At 40.6% G+C, this 18,338-nt stretch overlaps 1 protein-coding gene across 8 annotated transcripts in view; it reads right to left on the bottom strand.

The window, feature by feature from the left end:
• Window positions 1-18,338, bottom strand: part of FOCAD (focadhesin) — a 311,383-nt gene that overhangs the window by 249,335 nt on the left and 43,710 nt on the right. For all 8 annotated transcript variants that reach the window (XM_053205043.1, XM_053205041.1, XM_053205038.1 and 5 more), the window contains one exon: window positions 5,061-5,165. In XM_053205043.1, coding sequence (XP_053061018.1) covers window positions 5,061-5,165 — 105 coding nt within the window. The remainder of the gene's footprint in view (window positions 1-5,060; window positions 5,166-18,338) is intronic.

Consider the following 18,338-nt stretch of genomic DNA (forward strand, 5'->3'; position numbering starts at 1 on the left):
GGCACCTGTATATTTAGAAGCCCCTCAGAGGCTCTACTGGGCAACCAGAGCGGAGGCTCGTGGAGCCGGAGTTTCACACGTAGCCTCTGCGAAACATAAATGTGCTGTGTTGTGCTTCCAGCTACCCCCATCCTAAAAATCATTTACTGAAACCACACTTAAACATCCCCATTTAATCTTGTTGAAGGCACAAGACTAAAGAAGGGTCCGGCTCAGCGATACGAACTTTACTAGCCACATACCCTCTAGTCTAATGGATCTCAAAGCATGGTCAGTACACCGCCGGTCTATCCAAATCTTAAAATGCACGTTTCCAGCCATGTTCCAAACAAACAGATCAAAAACGCTGAGGATGAAGGCGCCTGGGTGGCTCAGTCGGTTAAGCGTCCGGCTTCGGCTCGGGTCATGATCTCACAGTTTGTGAGTTCCAGTCCTACACTGGGCTCTGTGCTGACAGCTCAGGGCCTGGAGCCTGCTTCGGATTCTGTGCGTGTGTCTCTCACTCTGCCCCTCCCCTGCTCGTGCTCGGTCTCTCTCTGCCTCTCAAAAATAAATAAACGGTAAAAAAACAAACAAACAAAAAAAACCCTCTGAGGATGAGCTCCTCATACACTACAAACACTGCAAATAAGTATTGCTTTACAAGAGGGTGCGGAGGGCTCTCTTCCCCTCCTGCTCCAAACAAGCATCATCTGACCATGAGGAACACTAACTTGCTAGGGCCACAGAATTATTTCTTTGAATAGAGTGGTGGAGTTTAAATCTCTTACATCCCCTCTCGCATGTGTACTTCACTTGCTTTCACTGGCCTGCTTTTCCTTTAGAAATGCTCTCTGGTTCTGCTCTCGACCTCTCTATTGTCCTTGGTGGACATGGCAAGATGAACTTGGTGCCTTGGTGCTTAGGAGGAAACGGACTTTTTGCCTCCCAAGCAGGGAACAGAGGCAAGGAGACAGGACTAAGCCACTCAATATCCCCTCTGGTTTGCCCCCAAGGGGCTCCTTGCAGCTCATATGTGGTACCTTTAAGCTCCCAGGGGCTCAAGCAATAGTTCTCAAATTTGACCCACAGGTGACCTATATCCAGATCACTGAGCAGCTGGGTAAACACGCCGATTCCCAAGTCTCCTGCAGAACCTACTGAATACTCATCTCCAGCAAGGGCTTGAGAAGCGGTCCTGTTAACAAGCTCCCCGGGCGCTTCTTAGGCACAGAAAGTTTGAGAACCGCTGAGCTCCAGGTTCAACAAAAGAGAATACCCTCTCTAGAGCGCCTTCGAGAAACTCATAGGAACCAGGGGAAGCCGCTGGCTCATGCTGCGGGGGCTCCCGCCCCGCTCTCTTCACTTCCATACTGGCACAACTTGTGCAATTCAGCACCGACCCATTTAAAATAACCGCAGACTCTGTTTTTGCTAGAATTCAAATTAATCTGCTATTAGGACAAGGAGAAGTGAGAAACGCGTAAACTCCAAAGCTGTAGGCTAGCAGAGTCCTTAATACCATCACAACGCAGATCAGTTTCATTCCCAGAAAGCTTACAATTATTTGTCCTACAACTTCCATTTTAAATTAATCTTCCAGCGTAACCAGGGAACGCCTCTCTCAGTGGAGCTCTGGGCTCCGGGTAGCCCTTCTATGCTTTCGTACACAGCTCATCAGCCGCCTCTCCAAAGCGGAATGATATTGCTCACCACCGTGTGGCAAAGAAGGCTCTAAAACAGCATGACAATTTTATGCTTGACTCAGGTAAAATCATAGCTCTCTTGAGGGGAATCTGCTCTTCAGACTCACCTCTCCTCTGTTCCTGCTATCCTCAATCCCCCCTGGAGGAACTTAAGGCTCTTATACACTCGATTACACTCTACTGATTTATAGTGCCAAACAGCCATTCACACAAGGGCTCTCCATAAACATTACTGGATTATGCCAACTCAGGTGATTGATTCTGGACCTCTTAATGTGCCGCCCCTCTAAAGACACAACTTATGTATCCAGTATGATCTGAGCTCTTCACACGAGGCTCCCCATCCTCACCTTCCACCGACTGACTTGAAAACAAGACCGTAAGTTAGAAGAACCAACTAGAGGGGATGATAAATTATAAAGCGGGGCAACAGGTGAAACATTACAGATGACTGAAGGTCTGGCAATCACACACAGCAAGGACAATCAGTACGAAAAGGAGAATAACTCTTTGGATGATAGAAAATTTGCTTTTACCATCCTCTGAACCAGAGCTTCTTAAACTTTAAGGTGCCTACGGATGACCTGGAAAATCTACCTGGAACGAGGGTGCTGATCCAGGTAGGCTGAAACAGAGTAAGAGATCTCAGCCTCCTAACAAGCTCCCAGGTACCACTAACACCGCTTCTGATCAAGCGCTGTTTATATAGTATAGCAGTGGAAGGCAGCATCGGCATCACCTGGGAGCTTGTTACACGACAATCCCGAGCCCATCCCAGACCTAAAGAAAAAGAATCCTGCAGCACCTGAGTGGCTCAGGCAATTGGGCGTCTGACTTCGGCTCAGGTCATGATCTCTCAGTTCATGAATTCAAGCCCCATGTTGGGCTCTGTGCTGACAGCTCAGAGCCTGGAGCCTGCTTCAGGTTCTCTCTCTCTCTCTCTCTCTCTCTCTCTCTCTCTCTCTCTCTCAAAAATAAATACATATTTTTAAAAATTACAAAAAAAAGAAAAAGAACCCTTTAATCAACAAGGTCCCAGGCACTTAGCATGCACATTAGAGGAGGGCATGAGCACTGGGTGTTACCTGTAAGTGATGAATCACTAAATTCTACTCCTAAAATCAGTATTACACTCTATGTTAACTAACTGGGATTTCAATAAAATTTTAAGTTTTTACAAACATAAAAGAAAATGCACATCAGAGCAAGCTGACATACCGTCTTATACTCACTGTGAATCAGAATCATGTGGGATCTTTTTAAAAAAATCCAAATGCCTAGGCCTTACAGCAGAGATTCTGATTCAGCTGATCCAGGGCATTTGATTAGTCCTAGGTTTGTTTGTTTTTAAGCACACCCAGGTCGTTCTAATAAGCAGTCAGTGCTGAAAACCACCGAATTAAAAATACGACACTGGGAGGGTGTCTGGGTGCCTCGGTCAGTTGAGTATCCGAGATGAATACTCAACTCGGGATGAATTTCACGGGATGAAGCCCCAAATTGGGCTTTGGGCTGATAGCCAGAGCCTGCTTGGGATTCTCTCTCTCTCTCCCGCTCTCTGCCCCTCCTGCCCACTCTCTTGCTTGCTCTCTCAAAATAAACAAACATTAAAAAAGATATATCCCCCTGGGAGGAGGGAAATATTGAGTGACTCCTAATGGGTGAGGAATGTGGGAGGATATGAAAACATCTTAAAAGTAATTATGGCAAGGTTGCATAATTCTATGAATACACTAAAAACTGTTGAATTGTATACTTTAAATGGGTCAATCCTTTGGTATGTGAATTATATCTCAATAAAACTATTACATAAAAATTTAAAACTTGAATGACTTTCCTATTTTAAAATAAATAGCTCCCAATGAACAACAATGAAATGGAATTATTTTCCATCCTAGAAGAGTGGTCCAAGAATTTGAACTTCTTTAAACACACACACACACAGAGATGTTTATATGACTCATCTAGAAATATTTAAAATCTGCTCATCTTCGTCTTAGGTTCAATTCTGGTTATGTAATGGATGAAAGAGAAACCAGAAATGAAAACATTGTTATCTCACAGAGCACCACTATGTTAAAAAAAAAAAAAAGAAAAGAAAAAAATCATATTTATCAATTTGAAAAAGTTTACACACCCCAAGTTTCCAGAGTATTTTCAAAAAAACAATTTTCCTTTTGCTTCCCCAATTTAAAAATAAATTAATTTATGAATTAACTCATAAGTTAGCAATGAATTCACTAATTCATTGTACTACATTCTTCCAAATTTTCTGTATGTTTGAAGATATTCAAAAAACATGTCAAGAAGAAAATACATAAAATGAAAATCTGACCTTGTTAGAAAACTGGCTTAAGAAACTCTCAATAACGTACTCACAAAAATCAAAAAGATCATAAGTAGCACTAAAATTTCAGAAAAGATCATTGTAATACAGGAGACACTTTTGGCTTATTATCAAAAGCAAAGTACCAGAAGTATATGTAACAGGTTTCAGTTGGTATTTTGGAGACTCTCATAGCTTCTGATAGCTGTGAGGTCAAATGCTCAAAACTACAGGTGCTATATGCTCAAGCCAATGACGGTTCATTAGCACCTGACTTATTTTCCCTGTTGAATCACCATGTAAGCCATTTGCCCCCCCAGAACCACTGCCCTTGTTTATGGTCCCATGTTCTCATTCTTCTGAAACAGGCATATTCCAGATGCATAACTGAACAGAGTTCCTGGGGCCCTCTATTCACTAAGAGACGCTCTCCTAAGAAATGGCTTTCTGGGACCTTCAATGCAACGGTTAGGGTCACCTTCACAAGTAAGTATGATGCCGTCCCTTGTCCAAACTCCTCAATAAAATCCAATGTATTTCACTGTAATTGTTACTACCTTCTATGTTGCTATGTTCTTTTTAACACGGTTCTACCATGTTACATTATATACAGGACAAAGGAAAGGCAAATCAGTGCCCCTAACTACCAACCTTGCCCTGGGTATTAACCTTTAAATGGCCTATTCCTTTTTAGAGTGAGGAAGTTTACCCTCCTACCTAACCCAAACTCCTCCTGCTTTATGTACATTCACTCAATCAACTCTACAGTTTTCACAGTATTGGGAAGATGGTTACAATTTTCCAGAGCAGAAAGAATTTTGGGTAACAGATTGCAATTCCAAGGAAGCAACCCTGAAACCCACAATGGTGACGTCGGCATGTTCTCAACTCTGCCTCAATCTTACGCATCTTTGAAATACTAACTTCCTGAGAGGTCAAGACCCACAATCACTGCCGAATTAAATAACTAGTTCTTAACAGATTAGCATATCTGTTCATAATTTAGTTAACAAGTCGCACACATTTTGAAGAAAGAAAAAAAGGCATACCTTATAGTATATAAATTCCGAATATTCTTCTCCCCACCTTGTCCTTCCTTTAGAGCTTGAATTTGTAATAACTTCATAATGGCTTTTAGCAAGCCATGTGTATTCCTGTAAAGAAACATAACAACGTGTTAAATGCCAGAGATATAAAGTGAATATTCTAATCAGGCTCTTAACCCTACCATTTTTAAATAATTGAACACTTGCCACCCACACTAAACAGAAACCACCCACACGTACCCACCTCTTTCTACAGCACAGCCAAGAGGCCTAGAAGTCGACAGCTCTCAGGCAACATATTTAAAAGAGAACTGGAGCCAAAGAATCAAACCACCAGCCTCTCAATCACCTCCCTACACACCCTTGGTGGGGGGGGGGGGGGGGGTGTGGGTACCAATCAGGAAAAAATAAACATCAGCCCACATAATTGCAGGCAGTGACCACATCAGTTACCCACGCTGAATAATTAAGTCCTTCATTTATAAATATTAGTAGACCATGGATAATAACCAGACATATGAAATGGATTAGCCACTCAAAAAAATGGGCCAGGGGACCATTCGGGGCAAATAACCCCCAATAAAATAAAATTAATGGGAGTGGGGAATAAAATCTTAAATTTTTCCTTTACTCTCTAAGAGGTAGGAGGATAATATATCAAAAAAAAAAAAAAAGAGAGAGAGACAGAGACAGAGAAAGAGAAAAATAGAATAGCCTGCCCTTTTTATTTTTTTCTTGTTATTAATTTTTTTTAAATTGTGAAATGTGATCTTTTCCAGCTTTATTGAGGTAAAATTGACAAATACAATTATAGTATATTTCAAGTATACAATGTGATATGTGCATACATTAACTTGATCATGCAATCATTTCATAATTAACACATCCACCAACTCACATACTTTTTTTCTGATGAAAATACTAAAGACCTACTCTCAGCAATTTCAAGTATACAATACGTTATTGTTAACTGTAGTCAACATGCTATACATTAGATTATCAGAACTTACTGGAGTTTGTATCCTCTGACTAACCTCTCCCCATTTCTCCCACCCAGATGCTGGCAACCACCAGTCTACTCTTTCTGTAAGTTTGGCTTTTTTTTTTTTTTTTTTTTTTAAGTAGGTTCCACACCCAGTGCGGAGGCCAACAGGTAGGGGCTTGAATTCACGATCAAGACTGAGCTGAGATCAAGAGTCAGACACCTAACCGACTGAGCCACCCAGGCGCCCCCTTTTTTTTTTTTCCTTTTAAGATTCCACATACTAAGTGTTACCTAGTTCAGTATTTGTCTTTCTCTGGGTTAATACGTAGCATAATACCCTCCAGGTTCATCCATTTTGTTACAAATTAGCCTGCCCTTTTAAAATAAGGTTTTCTTGGGGAATAAAAAAGAAATCTTAGAAATAAAAAAATAATTGCTTGTTAAATGGGGGGGGGAACAGTATTTTTTAAATCATGGTTGTTAATATTTATGGAGCATCCACTGTAAGCTAAGTATATTCCTAAGTGCTTAACATGTATTATGTAATTTACTATCCAGAATATGGTAGGTTACAAGTCACTGTTAACTTTATCTTTAGGCTAGGGCAAGACTTGGACTTAATTCATTGGTATCATTTGGGGCAATTATGTGAGGTGTTATTTAGTGTACTCTTTTATGACATTTAAAGTTTTCCAGCTGACAAGAGGTTTGTCCACACTGTCCAATACATCAGCCGATAGCCACATGTGGCTCCTGACCACTTGTAATGTGGCTCATCCAAACTGAGACGTGCTATGTGTATAAAAGACACACTGTGTTTTAAAAATTTAGGAGACAAAAAGAATATAAAATATCATGTGTAATTTTTTATATTGACCGTACATTGAAATAATATTTTCGATATATGGGGCACATACTATGTCATTAAAATTAACATCACCTGTTTCCTTTTACTTTTTAATGCAGCTATGAGAAAATTTTGAATTGCATATGTGGCTCACAATTGTGGCTCACATTTCCTTATTTAATAATTTGCTTTCGATGTGACTGGAGTTCTAGAGAAGACAGATAACAGCCCTATGATTTTTTTTATTGATAATATAGTTAACATACAGTATTATATTAGTTTCAGGTCTACAATATAATGATTCAACAATCCTATATACTTCTCAGTGCTCATCAAGATAAATGTACTCTTAGTCCCTTAAAGGATTTCACCCATCCCCCCCACCCACCTTCCCTCTAGGAACCATCAGTATGTTCTCTGTATTTAAGAGTCTATGTTTTTTTTGTTCAGCTTTTTTTCTTTCTTCACTTGTTTCTTAAATCCCACATATGAGTGAAATCATGTGGTATTTGTCTTTCTCTAACTTATTTCACTTAGCATTATATACCCTCTAGGTCCATCCATGTTGCTGTAAATGACAAGATTTCCATCTTTTTTACAGATGAGAAATATTCAGGGTGTGTGTTTTATTATATCTTCTTTATCCATTCATCTATGGGATGGACACATGGGTTGTTTCCATATCTTGGCTTTTGTAAATAATACTGCAATAAACACAGGGTGCAGATATCTTTGCTAATTAGTGCCTTCATTTTCTTTCAGTAAATACCCAGTGGTGAAATTACTGGGTCATATGGTAATTGTTTTTAATTTTTGAGGAAACTCCATACACACCTATGATTTTTAACCAATTTGGGTCACCCATCCCTAAAAGCAGTAGAATCCCAGAGAAAAGCACATACATCATATATATGCATTTAATTCACAGAAAACTAAGGCTAATAAATGAACTCCAGGTTTTTTTAAAGTTTATTTTCTTGAGAGAGAGAGACAGAGTGTGAGTGGGCGAGGGACTGAGAGAGAGGGAGACACAGAATCCAAAGCAGACTCCAGGCTCCAAGCTGTCAGCACACAGCCCAACGAGGGACTAGAACTCACAAACCATGAGATCATAACCTGAGCCAAAGTCAGACGCTTAACTAACTGAGCCACCCAGGTGCCTCTGAACTCCGGTTTTCTAACCTTTAAGTTAAATCTTGTTTGGTCTTATTTGTGGATCCAGACTTTACTGTGTGGAAAATTAAGTCTGTACTATATTTTAAGCAAGCATGTAGCATGAATAGATTGTAAGTTTTGAAAAATAATGGCGTCAAATAACAGATGCATTCAAACAGTAAATTCAATTGAGTAATTATTTAAATTATTCAAATATTTCAAGTGGCCTGAGAGAGATGGTTTCAGATTAATTTTTATTTAAATTCTGGCTTTAATTCTAATTAGCTAGGGAATGTTGGGCAAGACTTGTAACACCTAGAAACCACAACATCCTCATCCATACAATCTAGAATCATAAGCCCATCTCTTGTGTTGTTACAAAGAATAAATGAGAGTATGTCAGTAAAGCACCCGGTTGTTTTTTCAATAAATTGTGGTAATCTAGTACTTGTAACCGTACCATAAAGATTGTAATGTTTTTCCCCCTTTACAGAGGAGGCTATACAAACCCAAGGGTCAGAGTTCATAAATGCTCAAGCCTAGAATATGCCTAAAACTAACTACAAACCCAAACCTACCCTAAATCCTAGTATTTTCCATCTGTCCTCATAAAGACAGCCATTGTTTTCTGTATCTGAGGTCTTGTCTTCAGCCATTGTTACTCTGTCTCTGAGATCTGCTCTTAAAAAACTGTGTTTTTGGGGCGCCTGGCTGTCTCAGTCAGAAGAGTGTGCAAATCTTGATCTCAGAGTTGTGAGTTTGAGCCCCACACTGGGTATAAAGATTACTTAAATAAATTTCTTAAAAAACTGAAAAATACAACTAAATTACAGGGTGCCTGGGTGGCTCAGTAGGTTAAGCGTCTGACTCTTCATTTCGGCTCAGGTCAGGATCTCATAGTTAGTGAGTTTGAGCCCCATATGGGGCTCCAGAGCCTGCCTGGAATTCTCTCCCCCTCTCTCTCTGCCCCTACCTTACTCATGCTCGCTCGCTTGCTCTCGCTCTCTCACACTAAACTTCAATTTTTTTAAACGAAATTTCTATTGAATTCTATGATTGCAGAAAGAGGTTACAATAATCGCTTCATTAGTGCTGAAAATCAAAATGGTGAAATAGTAGAAAACAATAACCACTAGAGAAGCAAAAATCAAAAACAGGATAGAAAATTTTTTCATTGAATTTATATCTCCAAATTAAAAAGGCCACCAAGTGCTAGACAAGATTCCTGAAAAAATTAATTGCTGACATTTCTCAAATCCAAAGACAAAAGGAAAATCCTATAAACTCAGATTTTATAAAATAAAACATATAAAATAAAGACCACTAGACTGACATCATGTCTAATTTCACATCAGCATTCTCATCTGCAACAGGGATTGAAGAAATATATATGGAATTCTAAGGAAAGGGTTTATATAACTTAATAAGTCTAAACACCCCCCCCCCAAAAAAATAAGAGTAATTCATTAAGACAAAAGAAATACTTTCAGACATAATATTCTGACATTTTTCTTAACGAAGTTCTCTAGTTAAAAGATAACCCAGGGGTACCTGGGTGGCTCAGTCAGTTAAGCGTCCAACCCTTGAATTTGGCTCAGGTCATGATCTCACAGTTGGTGGGATTGAGCCCTGCATTCATGCTGACAGCATGGATTCTCTCTCTCTCTGCCCCTCCCCAACTCGTGCTCTCTTCTTGCTCTCTGTCTCTCAAAATACATGAACATGAAAAAAAATTTTTTTAAGATAACGAATGATGATTGTGCAATTTTGTAAATATGCCCAAAACGACTGAGTTATATGCACTTTCAAAGGACAATATTCTAATACATGAATAATATCTCAGTAAGGTTCTTATTTTAAATTAAAAAAAGAAAAGAAAAAGATAAAGGATTAAAAAAACTGAAGAAACAGAAAGAGATATATGACAAAGAACTGGTCAGGATGAATACCAAAAGAATGTATAGCCAAGTCTTCAACATTTTTCAAATGTGACAAAGAACAAACAGAAAAAGACAATCTATAACTAAAATTCCAGGTAGTTTTAGCAAAGTGAGTGGGGAGGGTTTTCAGGTGAGAAAAAAAACATTAAGAGACAATATGAGATGAAATATTTACAAACCTATAAGACACACAAAGCGTTAACATCCAAAAAACAAGAAAAGCAATGAAAGCAGCCTAACCATATAACAGAAAGATGAGTGAAGAATAGAGATATGCAAGTCACAGAAAAGTAAGGTTCAAAATATCCAGGATTGATGAGTGAATGGGAGAAAAAGCACTTTCAGGTTGAGCATTCGTTGGTTCAATGTTTTTTAAGGCTATTCTTTTTAGTAATCTCTACACCCAATATGGGCTCGCTCTCACTACGCTGAGGTCAAGACTCAAGACTCACATGCTCTTCCGACTGAGCCAGCCAGATGCCCCTGCTGGTTCAGTCTTTATGGAGAACAAATCGGCAGCATCCGTGAATTTTTAAATCCATAAAAAAAAATTTTTAAGTACATACCCGCTTTCCCATGAATTCCACTTCTAAGAACCCCTCATATAGAATTACCCTTATATATACTCAAAAGAAGATTTTATACTGCATTTGTTATCTTAAAAAATGGAAGAGGGGCGCCTGGGTGGCTCAGTCGGTTGAGCGGCCGACTTCGGCTCAGGTCATGATCTCGCGGTCCGTGAGTTCGAGCCCCACGTCAGGCTCTGTGCTGACAGCTCAGAGCCTGGAGCCTACTTCAGATTCTGTGTCTCCCTCTCTCTGACCCTCCCCTGTTCATACTCTGTCTCTCCCTGTCTCAAAAATAAATAAAACGTTAAAAAAAAATTTTTTTTTAAATGGAAGAAGAGGGTCGCCTGGGTGGCTCAGTCAATTAAGTGTCGGACTTCGGCTCAGGTCATGATCCCACAGTTTGTGGGTTCAAGCCCCGCATCGGGCTTTGGACAGGAAGCTAGGAGCCTGGAGTTTGCTTCAGTTTCTGTGTCTCCCCTTCTCTCTCTCTGCCCCTCCCTGCTCATTCTCTATCTCTGTCTCTCTCAAAAAAAATCAACAAACGTTAAAAATAAATTTTAAAAAATGGAAGAAGAAAAACACGTTTGTCAATAGAGAAATATTTCAAATACGATATGTTCACAATCTAGAATACTCTTTAGCCGTTAACAAAGCTGCAAACAGACCTATGGAAAGATGTCCAATACCTATTAAGTAGGGAAATGCAAGTTTTAGAACAATACGCGTATGAAAGGAGTATCCCATTTTATAACGCTTATGGAGTGTATGTGCTTATAAAATATCTTTGATACAGGTCTAGAAATGGGGCTCCAATTTCAGAGCAATTAGTTGGTCCCTGATTGCATGTGCCTGGACTTGATTGCACAGCATCACCCTGGCTTCTTCTATATTCCAGAGTGAACCAAGTTAAGATCTGGTAGAACCTGTGAGACACCCACCAGACACCTACTCTGAGCCCCGTCACTTCCCAGTTTTTACCAGAGCCCAAAAAGGAAGTGATTTTTCTTTTATGTTTGTTTGTCTGTTTATTTTGAGAGAGAGAGAGAGCGCGCACGCATTCGGGGGAGGGAGGGGCAGAGAGAGAGGGAGAGAGAATCGCTAGCAAATCCCGCAACATCAGTGCAGAGCCCGACGCAGGGCTCGATCTCACGAACCATGAGATCACAACCTGAACCGAAATCAAGAGTCGGATGCTTAACCCACTGAGCCACCCAGGTGCCCCGAGAAAGTGAATTTTTAAAAAAGAAGAAAAGAAGGGCACCTGGGTGGCTCAGTCTGTTAAGCATCTGACTTCGGCTCAGGTCATGATCTCACAGTTCGTGGGTTCAAGCCCCACGTCGGGCTCTGCGCTGACAGCCCAGAGCTGGGAGCCTGCTTCAGATTCTCTGTCTCCCTCCCTCTCTCTGCCCCTCCCCCACTCACACTCGGTCTCTCTCTCTCTCTCTCTCAAATATAAGTAAACATTTAAAAAATTTCTTTAAAAGAAGAAAAGAGAAGATGACAAAAAGGAAACGTTTACTGCTTACTACTTTCACCGCCTGCAAGTGCCATTGTTTGAGTTTTCAAAGTACGCACTACCTTTATTTTTTTATTCGTGAAAAAGGGGATGGGGAGATTTAGAATCTCAAGATGAAGCTGGGCCACTGAACACAAACAGGAGATGAAATCTGATCTAGGTGGATAGTATGAGCGGAAATTTAAATAAACAATGAAATAACCACGGGGTCCTTTATTTAGGACTTCTCTTTCGCCAGTTTGGCACAGACATGAAAACATGTTAATATGAAAAAGCAGACTTCCAAGAGACGTTTGCAGGACCTGGAATTAGCCCGTAGGTAGACAAGCAGGCTGCCTGTGTTTGAGGTACACAGGTACGCAGAAGAGTTCCTTAACGAATCAAAGTGAAGGCTTTAATAAGGGCAGAAAAGATCTGGTTACCTATTCTGCCGAACATTCAGGGCATAACGTGTCACCTGATATTCCCGCTCCGGTACTGGAATGTGCCTCAAATTCAACATGTTTAAAACCTAATTCTTGCTCCTTCCACACACCTTGTCTTTTGATGTTCCCTATCTACCTGTTAGGCGAGCCAGAAATCAAGGAGTCACCTTTGACATACCCCTTCCGGGCACCCTCCATAGTTGGATGGAAGGTGGCTACCCATCTTGCTTGACTGCAGAAGTGACCTCTAAAAGTAATTTCTAGTTCTCTAACTACATGATTTTTACACATGCACGTTGAAATTATTGTATCAGATAACTTCCTTACGAAAATCTGTCATTAAGGGGCGCCTGGGTGGCTCAGTCAGGTAAGTGTCCAACTCTTGATTTGGGCTCAGGTCATGATCTCACGGTCCATGAAATGGAGCCCCACGTGGGATTCTGCACAGACAGCACGGAGCCTGCTTGGAATTCTCTCTCCCTCTCTCTCTGCAACCCCTCCCTTTCTCTCTCACACTCTGCCCTTCCCCAGAAGGGAGGCTGGTGGGTTTTGTTGGAGTTGTTTGTTTGTTTGTTTCTTTTTTAATACATCTTAATCCATGTAACTGCAACATTAAAACCAACTTAAGATTCCTGATAGAATAAGTTAAAGTAAGGGGCGCCTGGGTGGCTTGGGCAGCTCAGTTGCTTAAGTGTCTGACTTCAACTCAGGTCATGATCTTGTGGTCCGTGGGTTCGAGCCCCACATCAGGCTCTGTGCTGACAGCTCAGAGCCTGGAGCCTGCTTCAGATTCTGTGTCTCCCTCTTTCTCTGCCCCTCCTCTGCTCATGCTCTCTCTCTCTCAAAAATAAATAACCATAAAAATTTTTTTAACTTAAAAAAAGAAAAAGAATACAGTAAAAGATAAGTACTCAGCACGGTAAACAGAGATGTACCTACTATATTGAAGACTGCCCACCATGCAGCTAAATTCACCACACTGCACATGAACTCCTATGAGAACCTTCGGAATATTAGATGGTTCCTGCGACTTAAGATCAGAGCGGCCACAGGAAGTCCCCTTTGGAAGATGCTATTTTCTTTCACTCCCTTCCCTCTTAATTCATTTGTTGTATATGAAAATCATTAAGTGGCAGTGGGACTTCTGAAACTTACATTTCTCTCCCCCCACCTTCCCCCTCCCTCAGTGCTTCCAAAGAATGGGTCTAAAACAGACTCAAAAACAGGGAAAAGATAATAAGGTCTCAAAAACTGATGTTAAAAAAAAGAGGGAATTAAACCGAAATACTTCAGTTAAGTCTAAACCCATGAGCATATTATAATTCTTTATAAAATAAAACCTAATTGATCAACCACTGAAGGATGTTATTAAAAGCTGAGTATTTTGAAGTTTGGCAAATGTATTTGAGAAAGAACCCACTCTATATCCTGCCTTTCCTATACGAGCTGTACTGCTGGGTAACCAAATAATGGATATGGGGAAGATTCTCTTTACTGCAATATTTTAGGTAACTAGTGAAGAAAAAATGATAGAATTTCAACCATGTTGAAACTCCAAATGAATTAATGGATCTAACCACTCAGCATCAACAGCTAACATTTCCAAAAAAGAAAACAGTCAGATATTATTTCCCTCTTGACTAAAGAACATATTATCGTCTATGAGAAGTCTTCTCTCCCCTAACACCCCTTCCAATAACAACAAAAACTGAACATAAATCTTATCAAATTTCTAAAGCAAACTTTCATTTTGGAAATACAGAGAAATAAGTGAAAGCACACCACGGGCATGCATGCAGCAAAGTCCAAGAAAAAAAAAAAAAGAGAGCGATAAAGAGAGCGCCAGAGATAGGTAGATGTAAGGGGGACAGTATGTAGATGTAAAAAGATGTAAAAGGCATAACAAATTCTTATTTGGATGGTCATTCAAACAAATCATAAAAAAAAATATGAGGCAACTTGAAATCTGAACACTGTACATTTAAAAAATCATAGTAGGGGCGCCTGGGTGGCGCAGTCGGTTAAGCGTCCGACTTCAGCCAGGTCACGATCTCGTGGTCCGTGAGTTCGAGCCCCGCGTCAGGCTCTGGGCTGATGGCTCAGAGCCTGGAGCCTGTTTCCGATTCTGTGTCTCCCTCTCTCTCTCTGCCCCTCCCCCGTTCATGCTCTGTCTCTCTCTGTCCCAAAAATAAATAAAACGTTGAAAAAAAATTTTTTAAAAAATCAAAGTATACACAGGGGCGTCTGGGTGGCTCGGTTGGTCAGGCGTCCGACTTCAGCTCAGGTCATGATCTCATGGTTCGTGTGGGTTCGAGCCCCACGTCAGGCTCTGTGCTGACAGCTCAGGGTCTGGAGCCTGTTTTGGATTCTTTCTGCCCCTCCCCTGCTCTCTCTCTCAAAAATAAAATCAAAATTAAAAAAAAAAAATTATACACACACACACACACACACACACACACACACACGTATATCCAGCTATACTGATGACAGTACTGTTGTTTTTTAAAAGGAAATATACAGTTAAATAGCCACAGAAGAAATTATATAGTGTCCGGGATTTCCTTCCAAGCATGGCAGGGGGTTGGTTATGGAGGGAGCAGGATGTTTTAAGAGGCTGTTGGGATGAGTGACAGAACATGAGGGTTCATAATACTGTTCTACCTATTTTTGAAATCGTCTATTAAAAAAGTTTTTAGAGTCAGAGGAAAAGTTCTTCTTTCTAACACCAACTTTGTCCAAAAATTTCTTGGTAACTTTTTGGGTCACACTGTAAGCTAGTTTCCTTCCCTCCCTCCCCACTGGCCATCAAGGCAGTGGTTGTTTCTACCATTGCTACTGTTTGGAGAGCTAATATATAATTTCAAATGAATAGTCCAGAGGATGATGATAACGGAAAAGATGGTGGCATCTCACCATCACAATAACACAAGTATGTTAGCTTTGACAATGATTCTCTATTGACTCAGTGTTTCCTCTCTCTATCCCTGTCAGCGCAATACCGATCTAACATCAGTCACTCATACTTAAGCACAGCTGAGCTGAGGGGCTGAAAGATACCTATTTCCAACGTCATGGCTTTCCCTCAATTCAGTTCTGCTGCAGAAGAGTCCTCGGAAATAGTGTTCCAGTCCCCTCTGTTTGGGGAATTGCCACTCCTTCCCCATTCGTGTGGTTACTGTATATGGAACCTAGTACACATATGTTCACATAATGAAGACACACAGCCTGCTGAAGGTTAAATTGTGTCTCCCAGAAGGACACATTCAAGTCCTATCCCCTGGTACCTGTGAATGTGACTATATTTGGAAACAGGGTCTCCGCAGATATAATCAAGATCCGGAGATCAGATGATTCTGGGTGGGCCTTAAATTCAATGGTTGGTGTCCTTTTAAGAAAAAGGAGAGGGAGAGCAGAGATAGGAGAGACAGACACACGGAGGAGGAGGCCTTAAAAAGACAGAGGCAGAGACTGGAGTTATACAGCCACCAGCCGAGGAACGCCAAAGGTTGCAACAGCCACCAGAAGCTAAGAGAGAGAAAGGGAACACATACTCCCAGCCTCCAGAAGGACCCAATCCTGCAGACTCCCTTGCTTTGGGACTTCTAGCCTCCAGAATTGTGAAATGACACATTTACGTTACTTAAAGCCACCAAGTTTGTGGTCATTTGTAACAGCGGCCTTAGGAAACTAATATATAGCCCCCGGCAGACCTGACTGGTCCAGAGGGAACATCTCATGCACACTGGTCCTTGGAAATCTGTAACTGTGGCCAACCTCAGTCTGGCTGCCTCTTATACGTAAGAAATATTAACCCAGGAGCAGGTTGTGCCCTGTAGATTAGAGGCAGAGAAACTCGGTCTGCAGTAAAGGGGGAGAAACACACAGCCTGTATTCAATTCACTTTGAGGCTTGGCTGCATCCCTGTTCTTGGGTCTTATGGGACACTCTTTTACTAAAAAAAAAAAAAAAAAAAAAAGATAGAAGTCACCCTTTTATGCTCAAATTAGTTCAAGTGGTTTTCTGTAACTTGTAGCCCAAAGAGTCCTAACATACTCAGTAACCTGCTTCTAAAAGTCCTTCAGTAAAGGCCAGCTGGATCAAGCTCTTCCTTGGGAAGGTGCCAGAAAAAGCTGAATTGACTGAAGAACGCTCTAAGCAAGAGCAACAGAAACTTCTGGCCTGAGCTACAAGCACAGTGGTAAGAGGCAATGCACAAGAGGAACCTCAATTTTCAATGGCATGAGAGCCAAGACCCAGATCCTATAATGAGAGGGGTGTGTGGGTCAGCAATGGTGTTGAGTATTACAAAGAAATAAATAAGACAGAAAGGAAAACATTTTTGGTCAAGCTGTACAAACTACAGTAATTAAAACCACCCGCGAAAATTGCTTCTCTCTAGGTAAATATCTCTCTAGGTAAATACAGCACAATTACTAGTGTGCATATGAATAGCATACATCAGGTTTCCTCTGTTTGGGGTTGATTTGATTACAACATTAAACACTGCTCATGTGTGCTCAGTCGCCTTTGGGAAATACCTCAAGTACGCTTGGTTCTTTGCTTTTGAAATATTCCAAATATGAGGTACAAGGAAGTAGCCATACTAATTTTTTGACCAGGGATGAGAATAACAAGGGTCTGGGTCGAAACGAATGGCCCAAATTATCTCTGAAGGGGGCATCCGTGGGCACATCGGGAACAAATGGTACACATGTGGCCAAGTCCCTTTTTTTAACCAGAAAGGATAATTGGTCAGCCTTAAGCACAGTAAGTCACCAGCAAATAAGAGAACACTAAACATTAGATTAATGATCAAATCATTTTCTAAATTTGTTACAAAATTATATGAGAAAAGAGAGACAGAGAGACAGAGAGAGAGAGACAAAGAAGACCAGGAAGAAAGGAAGGAAATCAAAAACAGTTCTGGGGAACCCATGCTTGAATAAATAACAAAAAAAAAAAAAAAAAAATGTAAGAATATAATGCTATTGACTTTTTGCTCGGGGAACTCATTTGTCTTCTCATTACCAGAAAACATCCTGATTCCTTATGAAGCCTTTTCCCACTATAAAAGTAACATGTGTTACAGTAGTTGCTTTTCTTAAATCACCTAGAAACATCTTAGCACAAACATATGACTCTTACAATGGAAGATTTGTGACAAAGCCTTCAACCAGATCAAGGAACTTGAAAAGAAATAGGGCAGAATGTCCTACATGAGAAAAGTAACTGGAATCACTTTTCTGGTTATGAGCTGCAAGCTGAGAGAGGTTTGGGGATTTTAGGGAAAGAAAAAGGATTGGAAAGAAGAAAAGGAAAACATCTGGAAACAAGCTGAGCTGCTCACAGGAATATTTAAGGGACAAGATGGGGAAACAGACATGGTCTAGTGATTCTGTCACTCTCAGATAAGAGCTAAATGAGCAATGATATCCATGGAGATAGAAGCCTGAAACCATCTCAAATTCAAGAGAAATACTCTGATGCCCCAACTACAGATGAAAGCACAGATGACTGTACCCCTTAAACCCTGGGGAACCTCATAAAGTCCTCCTTCCTTGTTTCTTCTTCTCCTGCCAAATAAAATAAAAACAAAGACGCTAAATAGTACGGAAACGCTTCAATAACACAAGAGATGAATACCGTGTGTCCTCAGTTGCTAGCTATTTCCTACAAAAGCACAAGACAATTAAGTTTCCCAAGGAACAGAGTCATCAATAAAAGAGAAGACCCTGAGAGACAAGAATTTCTCTCATTAAATTACCCTCAATACTCCCAATAGTTCTCAGAATCATTTCTAACCAATTTGGACCTTCATCAATCCATGATCAAAGACTCACTGAA

This window comes from Acinonyx jubatus, chromosome D4 (assembly GCF_027475565.1).
Source record: "Acinonyx jubatus isolate Ajub_Pintada_27869175 chromosome D4, VMU_Ajub_asm_v1.0, whole genome shotgun sequence".
NCBI lineage: Eukaryota > Metazoa > Chordata > Mammalia > Carnivora > Felidae > Acinonyx > Acinonyx jubatus.